This window comes from Panthera onca, chromosome D3 (genome assembly GCF_046562875.1).
Source record: "Panthera onca isolate mPanOnc1 chromosome D3, mPanOnc1 haplotype 2, whole genome shotgun sequence".
Lineage (NCBI taxonomy): Eukaryota > Metazoa > Chordata > Mammalia > Carnivora > Felidae > Panthera > Panthera onca.
Window position 1 is genome coordinate 31,666,962 of NC_138350.1, and position 25,042 is coordinate 31,692,003.

General features: G+C 38.3%; 1 protein-coding gene across 5 annotated transcripts in view; it reads left to right on the forward strand.

The window, feature by feature from the left end:
• Nucleotides 1–25,042, forward strand: part of SPIRE1 (spire type actin nucleation factor 1) — a 199,600-nt gene that overhangs the window by 160,640 nt on the left and 13,918 nt on the right. For 4 of the 5 annotated variants that reach the window (XM_078435445.2, XM_078435447.2, XM_078435448.2 and 1 more), the window contains 2 exons: nucleotides 4,526–4,698; nucleotides 7,671–7,761. In XM_078435445.2, coding sequence (XP_078291571.1) covers nucleotides 4,526–4,698; nucleotides 7,671–7,761 — 264 coding nt within the window. Of the gene's footprint in view, nucleotides 1–4,522; nucleotides 4,699–7,670; nucleotides 7,762–25,042 lie in introns of all 5 variants that reach the window. The other variant, XM_078435446.2, reaches the window with a different exon arrangement.

A 25,042-nucleotide genomic window follows, 5' to 3' on the forward strand; every position in this document is an offset into this window, starting at 1 on the left:
ATAACAATCCATTCAACATTAATTAAGGTAAGTGTAATTTATTTTTGCAATGCAAACATGTATAATCTGTATCACAGTCCTATTTCCTCCCACTAAATAAGTCAGCAGTTGGGTGTATCTGACACACATGAATTTATTACATAAAGTATTTAATATCGTGGTTATGCATTTTAGATTCTAAACATGAGGTATGTGACTTCTAAAGCCATAATCAAACTACTTACAAGTTTCTCTTAAAAATATGTTCAACTGGGTCTTTTACAAATATGTAGTAGTATAAGATAAAATCACACACAGTATTTGTCTTCTATGTGGAGATCATCTTGAAACTTGTTACATATTTTTTTTATCAATCCCATTTATCTCAAAGCTTTGAATTCAATACAGGTGTTTATTTCAGTAGGTTAGTGAATGAGCTCAAATATAGTTATCAATCTCATGGTAGTGTTTAGGCAAGTAGAGAACTATTGAGGTAATTTCTCAAGTGTCCTGCATTGAGAATGAAATGAACTCACGGCAGCCACTGTCACTTAGCAGTATTCCCTAAACTTCAGATCAGATGCCACCCTCACTATTTTTGCCAGGCTTTAAGTACCACCAGTATTATTTAAATTGCTTTAATCTATCATCAATGACTTATTAAAAATTCTTAAGCAAAAACACCCATAAAGCCACGTATTCGATTTATTTTTCCTGAAGCATTAACATAAATACATAAAACTTTCAGTGTTCCTCCACGCACTACTAGTGGTCTCACCCTTGGGGAAGCTCCCACTTGAAGGACTGGAAATGTGAGACCCACCTCGGAAAGCTGAATATTTCTCTTCTCACGGTACCTGCAGTGGGGGCGCCTCAGTTGGAATCTGAGCAGCTAGGAGGGGACAAAGATGTGTGCGTTTTAACTCTATACTTTCTATTGAAAGCCTCACTACTATAACAACTTGAGAAATTCTATAGGTAGTGTATAAAATAAGATACACTATAGAATAAGATCTTTTAAAATATGTTCAAGACCATATTTGAACACTACCTTTTTTCTTAAAGAATAGGATTTATCAGCCTGATCATTTCCTCTTTTGCTTTCTGGAAAACTTTTAAATTTTTTTTTTTTTTAACGTTTATTTATTTATTTTTGAGACAGAGAGAGACAGAGCATGAATGGGGGAGGGTCAGAGAGAGGGAGACACAGAATCTGAAACAGGCTCCGGGCTCTGAGCTGTCAGCACAGGGGCCCGATGCGGGGCTCGAACTCACGGACCGCGAGATCGTGACCTGAGCCGAAGTCGGCGCTCAACCGACTGAGCCACCCAGGCGCCCCTGGAAAACTTTTAATTATACTCTTAAGTGTGGCAGCCTACTGCTCTCTACAACTCCATAGGAAAGATTTATTTAAAGATTTCAACCTTTAAATGTGTATAAAAACTTGCTGCTTTTGCCCTTTTGTCCCCTTCACTGCAGCTCCTTACCTAGTTATGTTTTTGCTCCAGCTGCCTAACATCTGGAAAGATAACACGAAGATGAACACATGTGTTGTCAAGTTTTCCATTAAGAATTTAATGTAAAATAAACAATTGACAGATCTGTCTTCCTTTTCTTCCTTTCCTCCCTCCTTCCTTGCTTACTCATACCCTTTCTTCTCATTCACAAGGACATGTGCTCTGACCTTCTTCATCTCTAAAAGTAAGCAGAAATTGTAAATATTAAACTAGATACATATTATTGATAATAATTTATGACTTGTAAATACTGTCAAGGAAGGCTGTACTAGAACACACTTATTCACTGAATGTTTCCTGGAAATCCACCACTTATACTTAAAGCATATAAATATTGTATGTTGGGAGGGAAACTACTATATTTTATAATAACTGCAGTTGCAGTGCTTTCCCTCTTAAAGGAGCTTTAATCATTCGTGTCTTCTTCACTTTCATGCTTAGTGTACCCTTACCTTCAACCACAGGAGTTTCACAGACTGTCCATGTGCAGAGATCAGTTTCATGTTGTTTGTCTGTAAAATAGATGTGCAGTGACTGCTTTTTTTCCTTTTTAAATGCTTTAATTTAATAGTTATTAAACTCAGTCTGTGTTTAACACTTCATTTGAAATACTAAAGAAAATTAGTTCCACTTGCATTAGTCCCACAGGATACCAGGAGAAAAAGGCAGCCTTGAGAATTAATAATACTAACAAGGAATCAACTGTGCGACTGGTCAGAAGGTCAGAGCACATGTCCTTGTGACTGAGAAGAAAAGGTATGAGTAAGCAAGGAAGGAGGGAGGAAAGGAAGAAAAGGAAGACAGATCTGTCCATCAATTGTTTATTTTACATTAAATTCTTAATGGAAAACTTGGCAACACAATAGCTGTGTGACTGGCTAAGTCACTCTGAGCCTTAACTTTCCTGCTAATGGAGATAAAAATCAGTGTTAATAATTCCCAACATTTACTGTGTGTTACCATTATTACAAACAGTAGTATTTTATATGCAATTGTTAATCTTCAAAATGAGCTCATGTCTGTTGTTAGTTAGGCCCATTTTACAGATGATGAAACAAGAGGTTAAGTAACTTGCTCACAGACAACTAGCAGCAGAATTAGACTTTGAACCTAAATCATCTGCATCTTACTATATTATATACTCTGTACTCTGTATTCTGTATTTTATACTCTGTACTCTATATTCTGTACTCTGTATACTGTATAACCTGTCCTCTATGCTATGCACTCAGTACTCTTATTCTGTACTTGTACTCTATGCTTTGTACTCTCTAGGCTGTACTCGGTAATATATATTCTGTACTCTGCTCTATACTATATACTTAACTATATATACTATATTCTCTGTATATATTCTATAGTCTCTCTGTTCTGTAGTGTGTACTCTGTGCTCTATACTCTATATGCTCTGTGCTCTATACTATATGCTCTACATACTCTATGCTCTTTACTCTCTATACTATATATATTCTGCTATATATACTCTATACTATATACTCTATATACTCTATGCCCTGTATTCTATACTATATATTTCTGTGCCCTGTACTCTATACTGTATACTCTATATACTCCGTGCCCTATACTCTACACTATATTCTCTCTATATTCTGTGCCCTCTACTCCATACTGTATATTCTATGTGCTCTATGCTCTGTACTCTTTATATTCTGTAGTCTGTAGTCTGTACTCTGTATTCTATATAATATATACTCTGTACTCTATGTACTCTCTGTACTACTCTAGACTCTTCTCTGTACTACATACTATACTTGCTGTACTCTCCTCTGTACTAAATACTCTATATACTGTGGCCTTTAATATTTTATTGTCACATGTGGCATCCACACTTGGTACTTACATTAGATGATTTTTGACTTGGACATAAAAGCCAAGCCATTTATTTATATTATGTTTTCAATCCAAAGAACATGTATACTTTTGTACTATATAAGAAACTGTAACTTGTACTGATTGCACTTGCCTGCCATGGTTTGGATAGATTTTTTGCATGGCTTTTTTTCTTTTCTAATGGATGCTGTCCTATGATGCTTCTAAGCCTGTTCATGGGTATGTATCAGATGTCTTCTTTGCCTGTAAGCTGCCATCCTTAGGTATTTCTAATGTTTGTTTTTCTCTGTATACTTCCATACATAGCTATGCACTATGAAAAATTGAGTGAATGATATGTATATTCAAAATAAAGCCTATTTCACTTATAAAAAATGTACTCTAAACCCTGTACTGTATACTATATACTCTATGCTCTGTAGTCTCTATACTCTGTAGTCTATACTGTGTACTGCATACTCTATATACACCCTGCTCTGTACTCTCTATACTACTCTGTGCTCCATAGTCTGTACTTTATACTATATACCCCATGCTCTGTACTCTGTACTATATATTCTATGCTCTGTACTCTGTATACTGTATACTCTGTGCTGCCACATGTCTTTAATCTGTTGTATCATCTTCCCACCCAGATTCGAGCTCTAAATAATCTAAATCATAAATCAGCTTTATCAGAAGGAATGTATCCTAGATTCTTTGTGATCATGTTTATATGAATACAGATTATTCACTATTTTGATTTTTAAATTAAACCATTTTCAAATATTTGAGCCATATGGCTGCTTTGGCTTTGCGTATGCCACCACTGTGGTCCATCTATCACTAGCTTTTCGGAGACTATGAAGTAAAACTAACATCTCTTGATACAGAAGTTACAGTCAGTTATCTATAGGATTCCTTCTGGCTCTAAATTCTAATGTGTAAATGTGAATATAATTATTCATTTAAAGGTTTTCTTTAATTGAATCTGACAGATAATATCTAACAAAAATGTTTTATATACGCAGGCATTATTGTATCAAGCCTCTGTGTTGTATTTGTGTGACATGGAAATGCCATGTCACCTAATGTGTGCTACCAAGTGCAGGCAGGTACTTAGAAAAGTGCATTCAGCCTACTAATTACCTTTCTCAGCTTGAGAAAAGAAAGGTAAGCTTTTGCCTTTCTTTCAGCAGATGTAACTACTCCTGAATCTCCAAAGAACGTTGTGGAATCATCAATGGTGAATGGAGGTTTAACATCACAAACAAAAGAAAATGGGTTGTGCGCTGCACAGCAGGTGCCTGTGCAGCGGAAGAAGCTCCTCAAAGCCCCAACTCTGGCTGAACTGGACAGCTCAGACTCTGAGGTGAGTCCCATTAGGTCCTGGCTCTCAAATCTTGATTCCATGTTCAGAATGCCAGCCCTCTCTGACCTAGTTTACTAATCATGTTGCCTTAGTTGTTGCTTGATCTCTTCCTATTTTTCAGTCAATAAAGTTGGGACTGAAATTCATTTGTTTGGCAGGAAGTGAAACAGTAGATTACTTACTGTTTTTCGGTAAAGACCAGTATAGTGGCCATAGTTTATAGAATAAGTTCTGAAATATTCACATGGTCTTAGATTATAGTGCTATTAAAATAAGAAGAAAAAAAGATGCAAACATAGTATCTTCATTACGTTTCCCTTCATTCTGGGAAGGAAAAAAGAAAAATATATTTCCATGGATTCTTCTCTCTCTTTCTCTCTCTCTCTCTCTAACACACACACACACACCTACCCATAGTGAAGCTCGTTCTTTCTGTAATAATACCAATAGACAGGTCTGCAAAAGAAAACTCTGCTAAGGTTATCCAGATTTCATCTTTCTCCTGATGCCCTTTGGAGGAAGATCTCATGTCCTCCTGTTTTCCAGAAAAAAATCAGGATGCTGGTGCTTCCCAATTCTCTCTCAAGCCTTTGTCTGCAGCATCAATGTTGTGTATGTCCACTGTATAAAATGAAATTACATGCTTGCCTCCCTCTTCCCTCAGGCCCTGCCAGACAAACAACACACACACACAGCCAGCTTCTCATCTTCTGTTTGCTGTTGTGGTTGCTGGCTCCATCCACTCCATGTTCATCCAATTTAGAATTAAGGAATTATTCTTTAATTGCCCAGACCTGTCTCTGAGACAGTTCTGGCAGCCTTCAGTGACAGTGCCACCCTTGGAGCAAAGCAGCAGTAAAGGAGCAGCAGGAATTCTACAAGTGACGTTGTTCCAACCAGCACATATGATAAAGAGCCTACTGGTCAGAACTAGAAAAGGCCTAGTTTAGTGAGTGACTAGTAACTGCATCGGACAATACAAGCAAGCAAGTTTTAGAAAGCAGGCCTGGCAATAGAAAAGACTGGTGTTTCAAAGAATAGAGACCATCAGGATCCCCCAGCCAGGTACAAAGTGCTTAGTTGGGGGAATGGGCACCACAGGGCAAGCTGAGCCGGATTCTACACCCACATCCTCTTGCTCAGATCCGACCTCCAAGTCCCCTGGCCTCTTTTGGGCATCTTTGTGATTCCTCTGGGCTGGGAACTAATCTTAATGAAGATTAGTTTTTAAATAGTGAGAGATTGGGTCCAGCTGCCTGTGGTCGGCAAGCAGGGGCAGAGGACCATCAACAGCTTTTGAGAAAAAATCCTAAAAGGACTTGAAGCATGCCATTGCCCCCACCACTTCTCTCTCTCCTGCTGACTGACTTACAGTCACCTGACTGCCCCAGAACAGGTTCTTGGTTCTTCCCAGTAGAAGCAAGTGAAATCAGTAAAGAGTGGTATAGAAGGGGTGGACATGCTCAGTTCTGTAAAACTGGACTCTAAAAATGTTTCTGGGGGGCTCCAGGGTGGCTCAGTTGGTTGAGCATCTGACTTCAGTTCAGGTCATGATCTCACAGTTCGTGATTTCGAGCCCCGCATTGGGCTCTGTGCTGACAGCTCAGAGCCTGGAGCCTGCTTCAGATTCTGTGTCTCCCTCTTTGCCCCTTCCCCGCTCATGCTCTGTCTCAAAAATGAATAAGTGTTAAGAAAAAAAATGCTTCTGGGGATGGTGGGCTAACATATGTGAGGCTTGCGGATGGTTTCTGCTATTTAAATCTAGGTAGCACCCACTTCATAATTTTCTGGGAGTACTGTGTATATGGCCCCTTTTTTCTTTTCCTAAGAGATACTCTTGGCATTTATTTCCTTTTGACCCTCCATAAGCAGAAGGAGGTCGTTCTAGTTGCTTGCTAGCTTTTCTGGAGATTTGTGTGACCTTTACACCATGTCTGGGGTTGAAACTTTGGTTACACTGCTTGATTTGTTCTTCATGGTATGTACCAAGAGTGTGGAAATCACTGTTCAAACCTTCTTTGTTTGAACTGTGTGGTTTATACAGCCTTTTTTTCATCTCATGTTCTTTGACCAGATCCTTTGTATTGTAGCTTGTTTGAAACCACAGCTTTCAACATTAGGTTTTAGGTGAGGCCATTTTTTATGAATGGCTAATTCTTAAAATCACCTTAACTAAGTAGGTCAGAGAGAATTTTCACTACTTGTCGCACATAATCATAGGTTAATATTTTAACCTAATTTTCTTTCTTCTACCATTTAAAACTATTTAGCAGTTTTCTATAGATATTATGGAAATAAGTTGTCTTTTAGTTCATGTATATCCTGTCACATAGTAGATAATAAGTTTTTCATGAATAAATATTGTACTTAATCTTGGTATTATTATTAAAAATAAATTAAGGATGTCTCTTCTCACAGGTTATAGGAATTTAAATTTTGTTTTGCACAATGTAGATATTTTTCTAGATTCATATGAAATATTTTCATCTTTATTCAACAAATATTAATATTTATTCATTACTTAGTAACAGTGGGTTTGTTACAACAACGAATGAGACACATAGCTTCTACCTGCATGCAGATCCCAATCTATTACTTTTATAAATGTATTAAATATTTCCCTAATAATAATGTTAACCACTATTTACTGTGTGCCTGGTAATGTGTTAAGCATTTTGAGTTTTGAGTGCATTATCTTATCTGATCCAATAACACAGTGTAAAGATGGTTAAATACCAGGTGTTAAAACCTAGATGAGAAACTAGCTTCGTGTCCCATCACACTAATGAGGGATACAAACCCAGACTTGTCTTATGTTAGATCCCTTCTAGTTTGTCTTCTGCTTGCCTTGAACCTTTGGCATTTTAATTTGGTGCCTCACATTAAAATAAATCTCTAATAGTAAAATGTGATTAGCATGAGAGCACTAATGTCTAAGAATCTCTCTGTTTCTCTGCCCCCACCTTTCTCAGGAGGAAACTCTGCACAGATCAGCCAGTAGCAGCAGTGTGTCTCCCTCTTTCCTTGAAGATCCCTCAGTAGAGGCTGTGTCCACGAGGAAGCGTGAGTATTTGTGATGAAAAGAGCTAGTGTCAGATACCTTCAAAACACACTGTACCTAGAATAGGGAATCCCAGAGTGCCTTGTGATCATTTAAGATAGAAAGAATTAACCCTGTAATTTCACTAGTCAGGAGCAGAAATATTGTTATAGTCCTAGAGTGACTTGTTAAGATAGGGCTTAACTGATTACTGGGCCTCAGGTTCTTATAACAGATCAGTCACCTTTGGGTTGTAAGGAGTAAGTCGTGTGTGTGTGTGTGTGTGTGTGTGTGTGTGTGTGTGTGTTTTAGATTAATTACCTCCTTGTCTGAATTTAAGCTCAGAGCCCTAAGTAATCACACTTGTTATCATTCCCACCCCCACACACATACACACATATCTATACCCCCTTACATATATAGATAGTAAAAATGCCTTTGTAGCTCTTCATAGGTTCTGAACACAGAACCTGAAGTTAAGTGATTTCTAAATGTTTTTAATAATATTTTTCATGTACAAGATCATTATGATTAAAAATTACACATTTAGGGAGAGGATTCTGGGAAGATGTTGGAACAAGAAGCACCAAGAATCTGTCTCCCACCTAGACAACAATTGCACTGGCAGAATCTGTCTGATGTAACTACTTTGGAACTCTGAAGTCTGTTGAAGGCTTGCAACTTCCAGGGGAAGATTTAGATGAAAACTTGTGGTAATTTCAGTCACTTTCAGCTCTTAGTACAGTAGCAGCTACTCATGCCCCACCCCCAGCCACAAGGCAGTTTAGTGTTCCTGAAGCAGCTTACACACAGTTTACAGGAACTAGGGTGGGCAAAAAGTACCCTGTCCTCCAAATATTGGGAATCTTTCCTTTGATTGCTGATTGTTCCATCTGATTCCAAAGGTGTAGACAAAGAGGCCTGTAGTCATTGTTGTTCCTTGTTGCCCACTCCCTGCATGCTAAAGTGTCTTCCAGGGAATTTAAAGGGCTGGCTCCTTCCCCCCACCCCCTTCATTTTTAGCTTTTTCCCTTTCTGGAGCCAGACATTAAAGACTAAGATATTCAGAAACAACTACATATATAGGAAAAATTATAAAGTTACTATGCATGCCCAGAGAATGGCTTATGAAAGACCTGAGATCTTAAGTTTATATCTCAGGCTGATCCTCAGCACAGAGAGAGCCTACAACAGTCAAGAAAACAGTGAACAAAAACAATAACAAAAAACAGCAGCACCTGGGAAAGGGGCAGAATATGATTTCCAGAGTTACCACATTATTAGATTCAAATGTCCAGTGTTTAACAAAACAAAATCACAAGGCATACAAAAAAACATGAAGGTATGGCCCATTCAGAGTAAAGAAACAGTCAACGGAAACTGCCCCAGAAAAAGAGGGTGATATGCCCATCAAAGACTTTAAAATAAACTGTTTTAAAATGCTCAAAGAACTAAAAGAAGACATGGAGAAAGTCAGGAACACAATGTGTGAACAATATGGAAAGATAATAAAGAGCCAGAAAACCTAAAATGAAACCAAAAAAATTCTGGAGCTGAAAATTCCATTAACTGAAAAGAAAAATTCACTAGAAGATTAAAGGACAGATTTGAGCAAGCAGAAAAAATAATCTACAAATTCAGGCCAGGGCAATAGAAAACATCATGCCTGAGGAATAGAAAGACAAAAGACCAAAGACAAGCAAACAGAGACGGAGAGATCTGTCGGACACCATCAACCAGACCAACAAATGGATGGTGGGAGTCCCCGAAGGAGAGGAGAGAGAGGGACAGAAAAAATAATTGCAGAAATAATTTCTGAGACTTCCCAAATTTGATGAAAGACATGAATATAAACATCCAAGAAGCTTCACTAAAATGAACTCAAAGAGACCCACAGCAGGACACATTATAACCCAGCTTTCATAAGCCAAAGACAGAGCAACAAGAGAGAAGTGAGTCACTAGAGACAAGGGATCCTCAACGAAATTTTCAGCATATTTCTCATCAGAAACTTTGGAGGTCTGAAGACAGTGGACCAATAACAGCTTTTTCACCCACTGTCACCCACTGTCTGAAAGTTTCCTTTACACCACTTCACTTTTTTTGAAAGATCAACATTAATATTTGTTTTAGCTAACTGAGAGAAATCCAAAGAGGATTTTCACTTCTACAAGATGTTTCAGTTGCTTCTTTGGTTTTTGCCATTTCAGCTTACAAAAGGTTTCATAGGAATGTTCTCCTTCCAGATAGTTGGGGAACTCTGTATATTCAGAGTGCTTAAAGAAAAAAAAAGTCAACCAACAATCTTCTATCCAGCAAAACTATAGTTCAAAGTGAGAGAGAAATAAAGATATTCCCAGATAAACAAAAGCTGAGGGAGTCCATAACCACTAGACCCTCCCTACATTAAAGGCTCAGAGGTCTTACAGGCTGAAATAGAAGGACACTAGGTAATACTTCGAAGCCATAGGAGAAATAAAGGTCTTGGTCAAATACATAGGCAATTATAAAAGCTAGTATTATTGTAACACTGGTTTATAACTGCACTTTTTGTTTTCTATGTAATTTGAGAGACTAATGCATTTAAAAAGAATTATTAGTCTCTATTTGGGGGAAGGCAGTGTATACAAATGTAATTTTGTGACATCAACAACCAAGAGGGATGGAGGACAGAGCTGTATGGGAGCAGAGTTTTGTGTGGTATAGAAATTAAGCTGCTATACATCCAAATCAGAATGTTATAATTTTAGATTGTTAAATGTAGTTTCCATGGTAACCACAAAGAAAATAGCTACAGAATATATACAAAAGAAAATGGGAAAGGAATTTAAATGTTTCGTTATAAAAAAAAACAATTTCACATGAAAAACAAGAATGAAGGAAATGAGCTGTAAGGCATATAGAAAACAAATGACAGAAGTCCATCCTGATCAGTAATTAGTTTAAATGTAAATGAATTAAACTCTCTAATCAAAAGCTAGAGATTGGCAGAATGGATAAAAACACATGATTCAACTATATGCAGACTAGAAAAGACTCCCTTGAGAGTCTTGAGAGTCAAAGGCATAAACAGATTGAAAGTGACATTATAGAAAAGATATTCCATGCAAATGGTAACTAAAAGGAAGCTGGAGTAACTATACTGACATTAGACAATATAGACTTTAAATTTAAAAAAAGTTACAAGAGACAAGGAAGGAGACTGTGTAGTAATAAAAGGCTCAATGCAGTAAGAAGAAAGAACAGTTATTAACATTTATGCACCTAATGACAGGCCATCAAAATATATAAAGTAAAAACTGACAGAAATGAAAGAGAAATAGACAGTTCTCAATAATAGTTGGAGACTCCTCTCACAATAATGGATAGAATAACCAGACAGAAGATAGGGAAACAGAGGACTTGAGCAGCCCAATAAACCAACTAGATCTGAAAGACATATACAGAATACTCCACCCAACAACAAACACACATTCTTCTTCAGGGCACATGGAACGTTTTCAAGAATAGACCATATGTGAAACTACAAGTGAAGTCTCAATAGATTTTAAAAGATAGGTATCATATACAAAGGATCTTCTCTGGCCATAATGGGATAAAGTTAGAAATCAGTAACAGAAAGAAAACTGAAAAATTCACAAAATTATAGAAATTAAACAATACACTTTTTGAAAATCAGTGGGACAAAGAAGAGGTCACCAGAGAGATTAGAAAATACTTACAAATGAAAATAAAAATACAACATATAGGACACAGTAAACACACTGCTAAGGTGAAACTTACTGTGATAAACACATTTCAATGATTAGTTGGTGGTTTTAAAAAGAAAGGAAAGAACGAATGAATGAGTGAACCAACAACCTAACTTTACAACTTAAGGAAATAGAAAAAGAAGAACAAACTAAACACAAAGTTAGCAGAAGAAAGGAAATAATAAAGATTAGAGCAGAGATAAATGAAATAGAAAATAGAAAAACAATGGAGAAAATCCGTGAAACCAAAAATTGATTCTTCAAAAATATCAACACAGTTGACAAACCATTAACAAGATGACCTAAGAAAAAAGATTCAAAATACTAACATGAGAAATGAAAAGAGGAACCATTACTTCTGATTCTACAGAAATAAAAAGAGTTATGAGAGAGTATCATGAACACTTACCATCAAATTGTTTGGTCTTGGGGCGCCTGGGTGGCTCAGTCGGTTAAGCGGCCGACTTCAGCTCAGGTCATGATCTCGCGGTCCATGAGGGCTGTGAGTTCGAGCCCCGCGTCGGGCTCTGTGCTGACAGCTCAGAGCCTGGAGCCTGTTTCAGATTCTGTGTCTCCCTCTCTCTGACCCTCCCCCATTCATGCTCTGTCTCTCTCTGTCTCAAAAATAAATAAAGGTTAAAAAAGTTTTTTTTTAAATTGTATAGTCTTGATGAAATGGACAAATACCTAGAAATGCCAAATCTAGCAAGACTAAATCAGAAAGAAACAGAAAATCATTCAGATTACTAGTAAGGATAGTGAGTTAGCAATCAGAAACTCTCCCAACAAAGAAGAGGCTGGAATTTGATGCATTAAAAAACAAAACAAAAACTCAAAACTACCAATTCTTCTCAAACATTTCCAAAAAATTGAAGAGAAGGGAACGTTTCCTAAAAGTCATTCTGTGAGACCACATTACCCTGATACTGAAGCCAAACAAAGACACTATAAGGACAGAAAACTATAAGTACGCTTTACAAATACTGACTTTTTTTTTAAAGATCTTTTACTAACAAATGGGTGCCTGGATGATTCAGTCGGTTGACGGTCTGACTTTAGCTCAGGTCATGATCTCGCAGTCCATGATTTCAAGCCCCACGTCAGGCTCTGTGCTGATGGCTCAGAGCTTGAAGCCTGCTTCAATTCTGTGTGTGTGTGTCTCTCTCTCTCTGTCTCTGCCCCTCTCCCACTCACACTCTGTCTCCCTCTCTCTCTCAAAAATAAATAATTCCCTGGGGAATTCTACCAGGTATTTAAAGCAGAGTTAATACCTATCCTTCTCAAGCTCTTCCAAAAAATAGAAATGGAAGGAAAACTTCTGGACTCATTCTCTGAAACCAGCATTACCTTGATTCCCAAACCAGACAGAGACCCCACAAAAAAGGAGAACTATAGGCCAGTATCCCTGATGAACATGGATGCAAAAATTCCCAACAAGATACTAGCAAATCAAATTCAACAGCATGTAAAAAGAATTATTCACCATGATCAAGTGGGATTCATTCCTGGGCTGCAGGCCTGGTTGAATATTTGCAAATCAATCAGTGTGATACATCACATTAATAATAGAAAGGATAAGAACCAGATGATCCTGTCAACAGATGCAGAGAAAGCATATGTCACAATACAACATCCTTTCTTAATAAAAACCCTCAAGAAAGTAGGGATAGAAAAACATACTTAAACATCATAAAAGCCATATATAAAAAGCCCACAGCTAATATTATCCTTAATGGGGAAAAACTGAGAGCTTTCCTGAGATCAGGAACATGACAGGGATGTCCACTCTCACCGCTGTTGTTTAACATAGTGTTGGAAGTCATAGCATCAGCAGTCAGACAACAAAAGGAAATCAAAGGCATCAAAATTGGCAAAGAAGTCAAACTTTCACTTTTCACAGTCGACATACTCTGCATGGAAAACCCATAAGACTCCACCAAAAGACTCCTAGAACTGATACATGAATTTAGCAAAGTTTCAGGGTACAAAATCAATGTACAGAAATTGGTTGCATTTTTATACACCAGTAATGGAGCAACAGAAAGAGAAATAAAGAAACTGATTCCATTTACAATTGCACCAAGAACCATAAAATACCTAGGAACAAACCTAACCAAAGATGTAAAAGATCTGTATGCTGAAAACTATGGAAAGCTTATGAGGGAAACTGAAGAAGACACAAAAAAATGGAAAAACATCCCATGCTCAAGGATTGGAAGAATAAATATTGTTAAAATGTCAATACTACCCAAAGCAATCTACACATTCAATGCAATCCCAGTGAAAATTGCACCGGCATTCTTCTCAAAACTAGAACAAACAATCCTAAAATTTGTATGGAACTAGAAAAGACCCCAAATGACCAAAGTGATATTGAAGAAGAAAACCAAAGCGGGAGGCATCACAATCCCAGACTTTAGCCTCTACTACAAAGCTGTAATCAACACAGTAGCACAAAAACAGACACATAGACCAATGGAATAGAATAGAGACCCCAAAATTGGACCCACAAATGTATGGCCAACTAATCTTTGACAAAGCAAGAAAAAGTGTCCAATGGAAAAAGTCTCTTTAGCAAATGGTGCTGGGAGAACTGGACAGGAACATGCAGAAGAATGAATCTAGACCACTTTCTTACACGATACACAAAAATAAACTCAAAATGGTGAAAGACCTGAATGTGAGACAGGAAACCATCAAAACCCTAGAGGAGAAAGCAGGCTCTTTGACCTCAGCCACAGCAATTTCTTACTCAACACATCTCCAAAGGCAAGGGAATTAAAAGTAAAAATGAACTATTGGGACCTCATCAAGATAAAAGTCTTCTGCACTGCAAAGGAAACAACAAAACTAAAGGCAGCCAATGGAATGGGAAAAGATATTTGCAAATGACCTATCAGATAAAGGGCTGGTATCCAAAATCTATAAAGAACTTACCAAACTCCACGCCCAAAAAACAAATAATCCAGTGAAGAAATGGGCAGAAGACATGAATAGACACTTTTCCAAAGAAAACATCCAGATGGGCAGCAGACACACGAAACGATGCTCATCATGAAACGTCACTCATCATCAGGAAAATACAAATCAAAGCCACACTGAGATACCACCTCACACCGGTCAGAGTGGCTAAAATGAACAAATCAGGAAACTATAGATGCTGGCGAGGATATGGAGAAATGGGAACCCTCTTGCACTGTTGGTGGGAATGCAGACTGGTACAGCCGCTTTGGAAAACAGTGTGGAAGTTCCTCAAAAATTAAAAATAGAACTACTCTATGACCCAGCAATAGCACTACTAGGAGTGCTAATGCATAGGGGCACATGTACCCCAATGTTTATAGCAGCACTTTCAACAATAGCCAAATTATGGAAAGAGCCTAAATGTCCATCAACTGATGAATGGATAAAGAAGATGTGGTTTATATATACAATGGAATACTACTTGGCAATGAGAAAGAATGAAATCATGCCCTTTGCAGCAACGTGGATGGAACTGCAAGGTATTATGCTGAGTGAAATAGGTTAGTCAGAGAAGGACAGATATCATGTGTTTTCACTCATGTGTGGATCTTGAGAAACTTAACAGAAGTCTATGGGGGAAGGGAAGGGGAAAAAATAATTATAAACAGAGAGGGAGAGAGGCAAACCACAAGAGACCCTTAAATACAGAGAACTAACTGAGGGTGGATGTGGGGGGAGAGGGGAAAATGGGTGATGGGCATTGAGGAGGGCACTTGCTGGGATGAGCATTGTGTGTTGTATGTAAGCCAATTTGACAATAAATTGTATATTTTTTAAATTTTTAAAAAATAAATAAATAAATAAAAATACTAACAAACAGAATTCAGCATTGTAGTAAAAGGATTACATACCCTGACCAAGCAGGATTTATTCCTGACTGCAAGGATGGTTCAACATATACAAATTGAGTAGCGTAATATGCCACATTAACAGGAAAACAACCACAGGATTATTTCAATCAATGCAGAAAAAGCATTTGACAAAATTGAACACCCTTTCATGGTAAAAACACTTTACACAAACTAGGAATAGAAAGAAACTACCTTGAGGCACCTGGATGGCTGTTGGTTGAGCATCCAACTCTTGATTTTGGTTCAGGTCACAATCCTAGGGTTGTGGGATTGAGCCCTGTGTTGGACTCCATGCTGAATGTGGAGCCTTCTTGGGATTCTCTCTCTCTCTCTCTCTCTCTCTCTCTCTCTCTCTCTCTCTCTCTGTCTCTGTCTCTGTCTGTCTCTCTGTGCCCTCTGCCCTTCTCCCCTGCTTGCTCTCTGTCTTTCTAAACTTAAAATAAAAATTTTTTAATTGAAAAAAAGGAAACTACCTTAATGTAATAAAAGCCATATATGAAAAATTCACTTTAAACATCATACTCAGTGGTGAAAGACTGAAAAAATTTCCTTTAATAAATAGAAACAAGGCAAGGATCCCTGCTTTCATCACTTCTGTTCAACATAGTCCTGGAAGTGTTAGCACAGTTTGGCTAGGAAATAAAGGAAAGGAAATAAGGAAAAAAAGGAAATAAAGGGTAGCCAGACAGGAAAAAAAGCAAACTTACCTCTTTGCAGATGATATGATCTCACATGTAAAAAAACTCTAAAAGATTCCAAACACAAAAATATTGTTAGAATAAATAATTCAGTAAAGTAGCAAAATATAAAGTCAGCACACAAAAATCAGTTGCATTTCGGGGCACCTGGGTGGCTCAGTTCCTGATCTCACGGTTCATGAGTTTGAGCCCTGTGTTGGGCTCTCTGCTAACAGCTCAGAGCCTAGAGTCTCCTTCAGATTCTGTGTCTCCCTCACTCTCTGCCCCTCCCCTGATCACACTGTCTCTCTGTCTCAAAAATAAGTAAACATTTTAAAAAATCAGTTCCATTTCTATACACAAGCAATAAATAATCTGAAAAGGAAATGACAAAAGCAATTGCATTTATAAAAGAATATCAAAAAGAATAAAATACTTAGGAATCAAACAAGGAAGTGAAAGACTTGCTCACTAAAAACATTGCTGAAAGAAATTAAAGAAGACGTAAATAAATGGAAACATATCCTGTGTTCATGGATTGGAAGACTTAATATTCTTAAAATGTTTATACGGACCAAAGTTATCTACAGATTCAGTGCAATCTCTATCAAAATGCCAATGACATTTTTGCAGAAATAGAAGACCACCCATTCTAATATTCATATGGAATCTCAGAGGACCCAAATAGCCAAAACAACTTTGAAAAAGAACTCATACTTCCTGATTTCAAAACTTACTACAAACTAGATCCTGGGAAGATGGCGGCGTAGGAGGACGCTGGGCTCACCGCGCATCCTGCTGATCACTAAGATTCCACCTACACCTGCCTAAATAACCCAGAAAACCGCCAGAAGACTAGCAGAATGGAGTCTCCAGAGCCAAGCACAGACAAGAGGCCCACGGAAGAGGGCAGGAAGGGCGGCGAGGTGGTGTGTGCTATACGGACTGGCAGGAGGGAGCCGGGTTGGAGGGGCGGCCCACCGGCCAAGCAGAGCCCCCGAGTCTGACTGGCAAAAGTGGAGGGGCCGGACGGAGTATGTTCGGACAGCAAGCGGGACTTGACATCTGGAATGTTATAAGCTAACAGCTCTGCTCGGAGAACAGGAGGGCTGGAGGACAACGGGAGGGAAAGTTGTTGAGCCCCAGACGACAGAGCTCAGGTTGGCGGGGAACAAAAGCGCTCGCCAGTGCCATCTCCCTGGCCCCTCCCCCAGCCAAAATCCCAAAGGGAACCAGTTCCTGACAGGGAACTTGCTTGCACCACGCAAACACCGAATGGTGTGCTTCTGCGGATCCATCCCTCCGGCGGGTCTGACTCCCTCCTGGTGCTGCAGGGCCCCTCCCCGAGGCGGATCTCCGAAGGAAAAGTGAGCTGAGCCTGCCCCTCCCGCCCCTGTGCACCTTGCGGATTCACCCCAGCTAATACACCAGATCCCCAGCACCACAAGTCTGGCAGTGTGCAAGTAGCCCAGACGGGCCACACCACCCCACAGTGAATCCTGCCCCTAGGAGAGGGGAAGTGAAGGCACACACCAGTCTGACTGGCCCCAGCAGTGGGTTGGGGCAGACATCAGGTCTGACTGCGGCCCCACCCACCAACGCAAGTTATTCAAGACAGCACAGGGGAAGTGCCCCGCAGTCCTGCACCACTCCAGGTAATATCCAAAATGACGAAACGGAAGAATTCCCCTCAAAAAAACGTCCAGGAAATAACAACAGCTAACAAACTGATCAAAAACGATTTAAACAATATAACAGAAAGTGAGTTTAGAATAATAGTCATAAAATTAATCGCTGGGCTTGAAAGCAGTATAAAGGATAGCAGAGAATCTATTGCTACAGAGATCAAGGGACTAAGGAACAGCCAGGAGGAGCTAAAAAATGCTATCAATGAGCTGCAAAATAAAATGGAGACAACCACGGCTCGGATTGAAGAGGCAGAGGAGAGAATAGGTGAACTAGAAGATAAAATTATGGAAAAAGAAGAAGCTGAGAAAAAGAGAGATAAAAAAATCCAGGAGTATGAGGGGAAAATTAGAGAACTAAGTGATCCACTAAAGAGAAATAATATACGCATAATTGGTATTCCAGAGGAGGAAGAGAGAGGGAAAGGTGCTGAAGGTGTACTTGAAGAAATAATAGCTGAGAATTTCCCTGATCTGGGGAAGGAAAAAGGCATTGAAATCCAAGAGGCACAGAGAACTCCCTTCAGACGTAACTTGAATTGATCTTCTGCACGACATATCATAGTGAAACTGGCAAAATACAAGGATAAAGAGAAAATTCTGAAAGCAGCTAGAGATAAACATGCTGTAACATATAAAAGGAGACCTATAAGACTCGTGACCGATCTCTCTAATGAAACTTGGCAGGCCAGAAAGGAATGGCAGGAGATCTTCAATGTGATGAACAGAAAAAAAATATACAGCCGAGAATCCTTTATCCAGCAAGTCTGTCATTTAGAATAGAAGGAGAGATAAAGGTCTTCCCAAACAAACAAGAACTGAAGGAATTTGTCACCACTAAACCAGCCCTACAAGAGATCCTAAGGGGGATCCCATGAGACAAAGTACCAGAGACATCGCTACAAGCATGAAACCTACGGACATCACAATGACTCTAAACCCATATCTTTCTATAATAACACTGAATGTAAATGGACTAAATGCGCCAACCAAAAGACATAGGGTATCAGAATGGATAAAAAATAAGACCCATCTATTTGCTGTCTACAAGAGACTCATTTTAGACCTGAGGACACCTTCAGATTGACAGTGAGGGGATGGAGAACTATTTATCATGCCACTGGAAGTCAAAAGAAAGTGGAGTAGCCATACTTACATCAGACAAATGAGATTTTAAATTAAAGGCTGTAACAAGAGATGAAGAAGGGCATTATATAATAATCGCAGGGTCTATCCATCAGGAAGAGCTAACAATTATAAATGTCTATGCGCCAAATACAGGAGCCCCCAAATATATTAAACAATTACTCACAAACATAAGCAACCTTATTGATAAGAATGTGGTCATTGCAGGGGACTTTAACACCCCACTTACAGAAATGGATAGATCATCTAGACACACGGTCAATAAAGAAACAAGGGCCCTGAATGATACATTGGATCAGATGGACTTGACAGATATATTTAGAACTCTGCATCCCAAAGCAACAGAATATACTTTCTTCTCAAGTGCACATGGAACATTCTCCAAGATAGATCACATAATGGGTCATAAAACAGCCCTTCGTAAGTATACAAGAATTGAAATCATACCATGCATACTTTCAGACCACAATGCTATGAAGCTTGAAATCAACCACAGGAAAAAGTCTGGACAACCTCCAAAAGCATGGAGGTTAAAGAACACCCTACTAAAGAATGAGTGGGTCAACCAGGCAATTAGAGAAGAAATTAAAAAATATATGGAAACAAACGAAAATGAAAATACAATAATCCAAATGCTTTGGGATGCTGCGAAGGGAGTCCTGAGAGGAAAATACATTGCAATCCAGGCCTATCTCAAGAAACAAGAAAAATCCCAAATACAAAATCTAACAGCACACCTAAAGGAAATAGAAGCAGAACAGCAACGAGAGCCTAAACCCAGCAGAAGAAGAGAAATAATAAAGATCAGAGCAGAAATAAACAATATAGAATCTAAAAAAACTGTAGAGCAGATCAGCGAAACCAAGAGTTGGTTTTTTGAAAAAATAAACAAAATTGATAAACCTCTAGCCAAGCTTCTCAAAAATAAAAGGGAGATGACCCAAATAGATAAAATCATGAATGAAAATGGAATTATTACAGCCAATCCCTCAGAGATACAAGCAATTATCAGGGAATACTATGAAAAATTATATGCCAACAAACTGGACAACCTGGAAGAAATGGACAAATTCCTAAACACCCACATGCTTCCAAAACTCAATCAGGAGGAAATAGAAAGCTTGAACAGACCCATAACCAGTGAAGAAATTGAATCAGTCATCAAAAATCTCCCAACAAATAAGAGTCCAGGACCAGATGGCTTCCCAGGGGAGTTCTACCAGATGTTTAAAGCAGAGGTAATACCTATCCTTCTCAAGCTATTCCAAAAAATAGAAAGGGAAGGAAAACTTCCAGACTCATTCTATGAAGCCAGTATTACTTTGATTCCTAAACCAGACAGAGACCCAGTAAAAAAAGAGAACTCCAGGCCAATATCCCTGATGAATATGGATGCAAAAATTCTCAATAAGATACTAGCAAATCGAATTCAACAGCATATAAAAAGAATTATTCACCATGATCAGGTGGGATTCATTCCTGGGATGCAGGGCTGGTTCAACATTTGCAAATCAATCAATGTGATACATCACATTAATAAAAGAAAAGATAACCATATGATCCTGTCAGTCGATGCAGAAAAGGTCTTTGACAAAATTCAGGGCTTTGTTAATAAAAACCCTTCAGAAAGTCGGGATAGAAGGAACATACTTAAACATCATAAAAGCCGTTTATGAAAAGCCCACAGCTAACCTCATCCTCAATGGGGAAAAATTCAGACCTTTTTCCCTGAGATCAGGAACACAACAGGGATGTCCACTCTCACCACTGTTGTTTAACATTGTGTTGGAAATTCTAGCATCAGCAAACAGACAACAATAGGAAATCAAAGGCATCAAAATTGGCAAAGATGAAGTTAAGCTTTCACTTTTTGTAGATGACATGATATTATACATGGAAAATCCAATAGACTCCACCAAAAGTCTGCTAGAACTGATACATGAATTCAGCAAAGTTGCAGGATACAAAATCAATGTACAGAAATCAGTTCCATTCTTATAACTAGTAATGAAGCAACAGAAAGACAAAGAAACTGATCTCATTCACAGTTGCACCAAGAAGCATAAAATACCTAGGAATAAGCCTAACCAAAGATGTAAAAGATCTGTATGCTGAAAACTATAGAAAGCTTATGAAGGAAATTGAAGAAGATATAAAGAAATGGAAAAACATTCCATGCTCATGGGTTGGAAGAATAAATATTGTCAAAATGTCAATACTACCCAAAGCTATCTACACATTCAGTGCAATCCCAATCAAAATTGCACCAGCATTCTTCTCAAAACTAGAACAAGCAATCCTAAAATTCATATGAAACCACAAAAGGCCCCGAATAGCCAACGTAATTTTGAAGAAGACCAAAGCAGGAGGCATCACAATCCCAGACTTTAGCCTCTACTACCAAGCTGTCATCATCAAGACAGCATGGTATTGGCACAAAAACAGACACATAGACCAATGGAATAGAATAGAAACCCCAGAACTAGACCCACAAACGTATGGCCAACTAATCTTTGACAAAGCAGGAAAGGTCATCCAATGGAAAAAAGACAGTCTCTTTAACAAATGGTGCTGTGAGAACTGGACAGCCACATGCAGAAGATTGAAACTAGACCACTTTCTCACACCATCACAAAAACAAACTCAAAATGGATAAAGGACCTGAATGTGAGACAGGAAACCATCAAAACCCTAGAGGAGAAAGCAGGAGAAGACCTCTCTGACCTCAGCCGTAGCAATTTCTTACTTGACACATCCCCAAAGGCAAGGGAATTAAAAGCAAAAATGAATTACTGGGACCTTATGAAGATAAAAAGCTTCTGCACAGCAAAGGAAACAACCAACAAAACTAAAAGGCAACCAACGGAATGGGAAAAGATATTTGCAAATGACATACCGGACAAAGGGCTAGTATCCAAAATCTATAAAGAGTTCACCAAACTCCACACTCGAAAAACAAATAACCCAGTGAAGAAATGGGCAGAAAACATGAATAGACACTTCTCTAAAGAAGACATCCGGATGGCCAATAGGCACATGAAAAGATGCTCAACGTCACTCCTCATCAGGGAAATACAAATCAAAACCACACTCAGATATCACCTCACGTCAGTCAGAGTGGCCACAATGAACAAATCAGGAGACTATAGATGCTGGAGAGGATGTGGAGAAACGGGAACCCTCTTGCACTGTTGGTGGGAATGCAAATTGGTGCAGCCACTCTGGAAAACAGTGTGGAGGTTCCTCAAAAAATTAAAAATAGACCTACCCTATGACCCAGCAATAGCACTGCTAGGAATTTACCCAAGGGATACAGGAGTACTGATGCATAGGGGCACTTGTACCCCAATGTTTATAGCAGCACTCTCAACAATAGCCAAATTATGGAAAGAGCCTAAATGTCCATCAACTGATGAATGGATAAAGAAATTGTGGTTTATATACACAATGGAGTACTACATGGCAATGAGAAAGAATGAAATATGGCCTTTTGTAGCAACGTGGATGGAACTGGAGAGTGTGATGCTAAGTGAAATAAGCCATACAGAGAAAGACAGATACCATATGGTTTCACTCTTATGTGGATCCTGAGAAACTTAACAGAAACCCGTGGGGGAGGGGAAGGAAAAAAAAAAAAAAAGAGGTTAGAGTGGGAGAGAGCCAAAGCATAGGAGACTGTTAAAAACTGAGAACAAACTGAGGGTTGATGGGGGGTGGGAGGGAGGGGAGGGTGGGTGATGGGTATTGAGGAGGGCACCTTTTGGGATGAGCGCTGGGTGTTGTATGGAAACCAATTTGACAATAAATTTCATATATTGAAGAAAAAAAAACTTACTACAAACTATAGTAATCAACCCAATGAGGTATTAGCATAAAGACAGACATATAAATCAACAAAATAGAATAGAGAGCCCAGAATAAAGCCTCACCTATATGGTCAAAAGATTTTTGACAAGTGTGCCAAGACAATTCAATGGGAAGTCTTTCAGCAAATGGTCCTGGGAGAACTGTATATCCACATGCAAAAAGGAAGTTATACCCTCACCTAACACCATATACAAAAATTAACTCAAAATGGATTAAGAACCTAAATGTAAGACCTAAAATAATAAAACTCTTAGAAGAAAACATAGGACAAAAACTTCATGACATTGGATTTGGCAATGGTTTCTTGGCTATGACCCCAAGGATAGACAAAAAATTGTCTATTTGTAAAAATAGAGAAACTGGAATTTATGAAAATTAAAAAACTTTTATGCATAAAAAGACATTATCAATGAAATAAAAGGGGAGCATGCAGGATAGGAGAAAATATTTGCAGATCATATCTCTAATAAAGGATTAATATTCAGAATATATAAAGTCTTGAAACTCAAGAACAGAAAAGAGAACCTAATTAAAAAATAGGCAAAGGACTCAAATGGACATTTCTCCGAAGAAGATACACTAATGACCAACAAGTGCATGAAAAGATTCTCAGCATCACTAATCATTAGGGAAATACAAATCAAAACTATAGTGAAATGCCACCTCCCACCCATTAAAATGGCTGCTATCAAAACAAAAACCAGAAGACAAGTGTTGGCAAGAATGTAGAGAAATTGGAACCATGTGCACTGTTGGGAATGTGAAATGGTACAGGTGTTGTGGAAAACAGTATGGTGACTCCTCAGAAACTTAAAAATAGAATTACATATGATCCAGCAATTCTGCTTCTGACTATATAAGCAAAAGAATCGAAACAGAAAAAAAAAAAAAATTGAAAGCAGAATCTCAAAGAGATATTTGTACATCCATGTTCATAGCAGTATTCACAATAGCTAAAATGTGAAAGCAACCCCAGTGTCCGTCAGTGGATGAATGGCTAGACAAAATGTGGAATATCCACACAATGAAATATTACTCAGCCTTAAAATTAAGGAAAATTCTGGGGCACCTGGGTGGCTCAGTCGGTTAAATGTCCGACTTCAGCTCAGGTCATGATCTCGCGGTTTGTGAGTTTGAGCCCTACATTGGACTCTGTGCTGACAGCTCAGAACCTGGAGCCTGCTTCAAATTGTGTGTCTCCCTCTCTCTCTCAGCCCCTCCCCCACTCAGATGCTTGCTTGCTCGCTCTCTCTCAAAAATAAATAAAAAATTTTAAAAAATGGAAATTCTGCAATAGGCTACAATACTGACAAACTTTTAGGACGTTTTGCTAAGGGAAAAAAGGAATTCCAAAAAAGGCAAATACTGTATAATTCCATTTATATGAGATTTTTAGAGCGGTCAAAATCATAGAGATGGAAAGTAGGATGGTAGTTGTGAGGGGCTGTAGGTAGTGGAGAGTAGGAAGTTGTAGAGTTTCAGTTTACAAGATGAAGAGTTATGGTCTTAACCCGTTACAAGATGGAAGATAACGGTTGCACAACAGTGTAAATATTTAATACCACTGAACTGTGCGGTTAAAAATAGTTAAGACACACTAAATATAATTTATGTATGTTTTACTGCAATTTAAAAAAACAACTTACTGATTTCCTGTACATGTGGAGTTTTTAGTGATTAAAATTCTTTAATTAGTATTTTGATTTACTTAGATTGTATCAAGAATAGTAGGAGCTGACCTTGGTCATTATCTATACTTGGTGTTTGTCCAGGCCCATTAAATATTATAGAGATTCAATTAAATCACATAATGGATTTCTGTATCTTTCTTGATTATGGAAATCGTGTTATTTTTATTTAGAGATTTCTGTTGGTGGGGTAGTCCAAATAGATGGATCACATTTAACTTGGTGTTGACTTTCACTTTCCTCACCTGCTACATTGAATGAAGCAGGCTTCCTTTTCAGAGAGAGTAGGAGGAAGTATTAAATAAAACTTTAAGCAATATAATTTATTTCTAATGTTCTCCTTATGTTTTCAGAATGTAAATCCAGAACCATTCAAACCATAAAATATTCTCCTTTTGTAAACTTTTTTTTTTAGAAAATTTTATTTTTTAAGTAATCTTTACACCCAACATGGGGCCCGAACTCACAACCCCGAGATCAAGAGTTGTGTGCTCTACATACCAAGGCACCCCTCAAACCTTCTCCTTTTAAACTCTGTCCCAAAATATTACTAGATGAAGGAGAGCAGTGGCACAATATTATCAAAACTGGAATTTTTTTTTTCAAATTTAAAT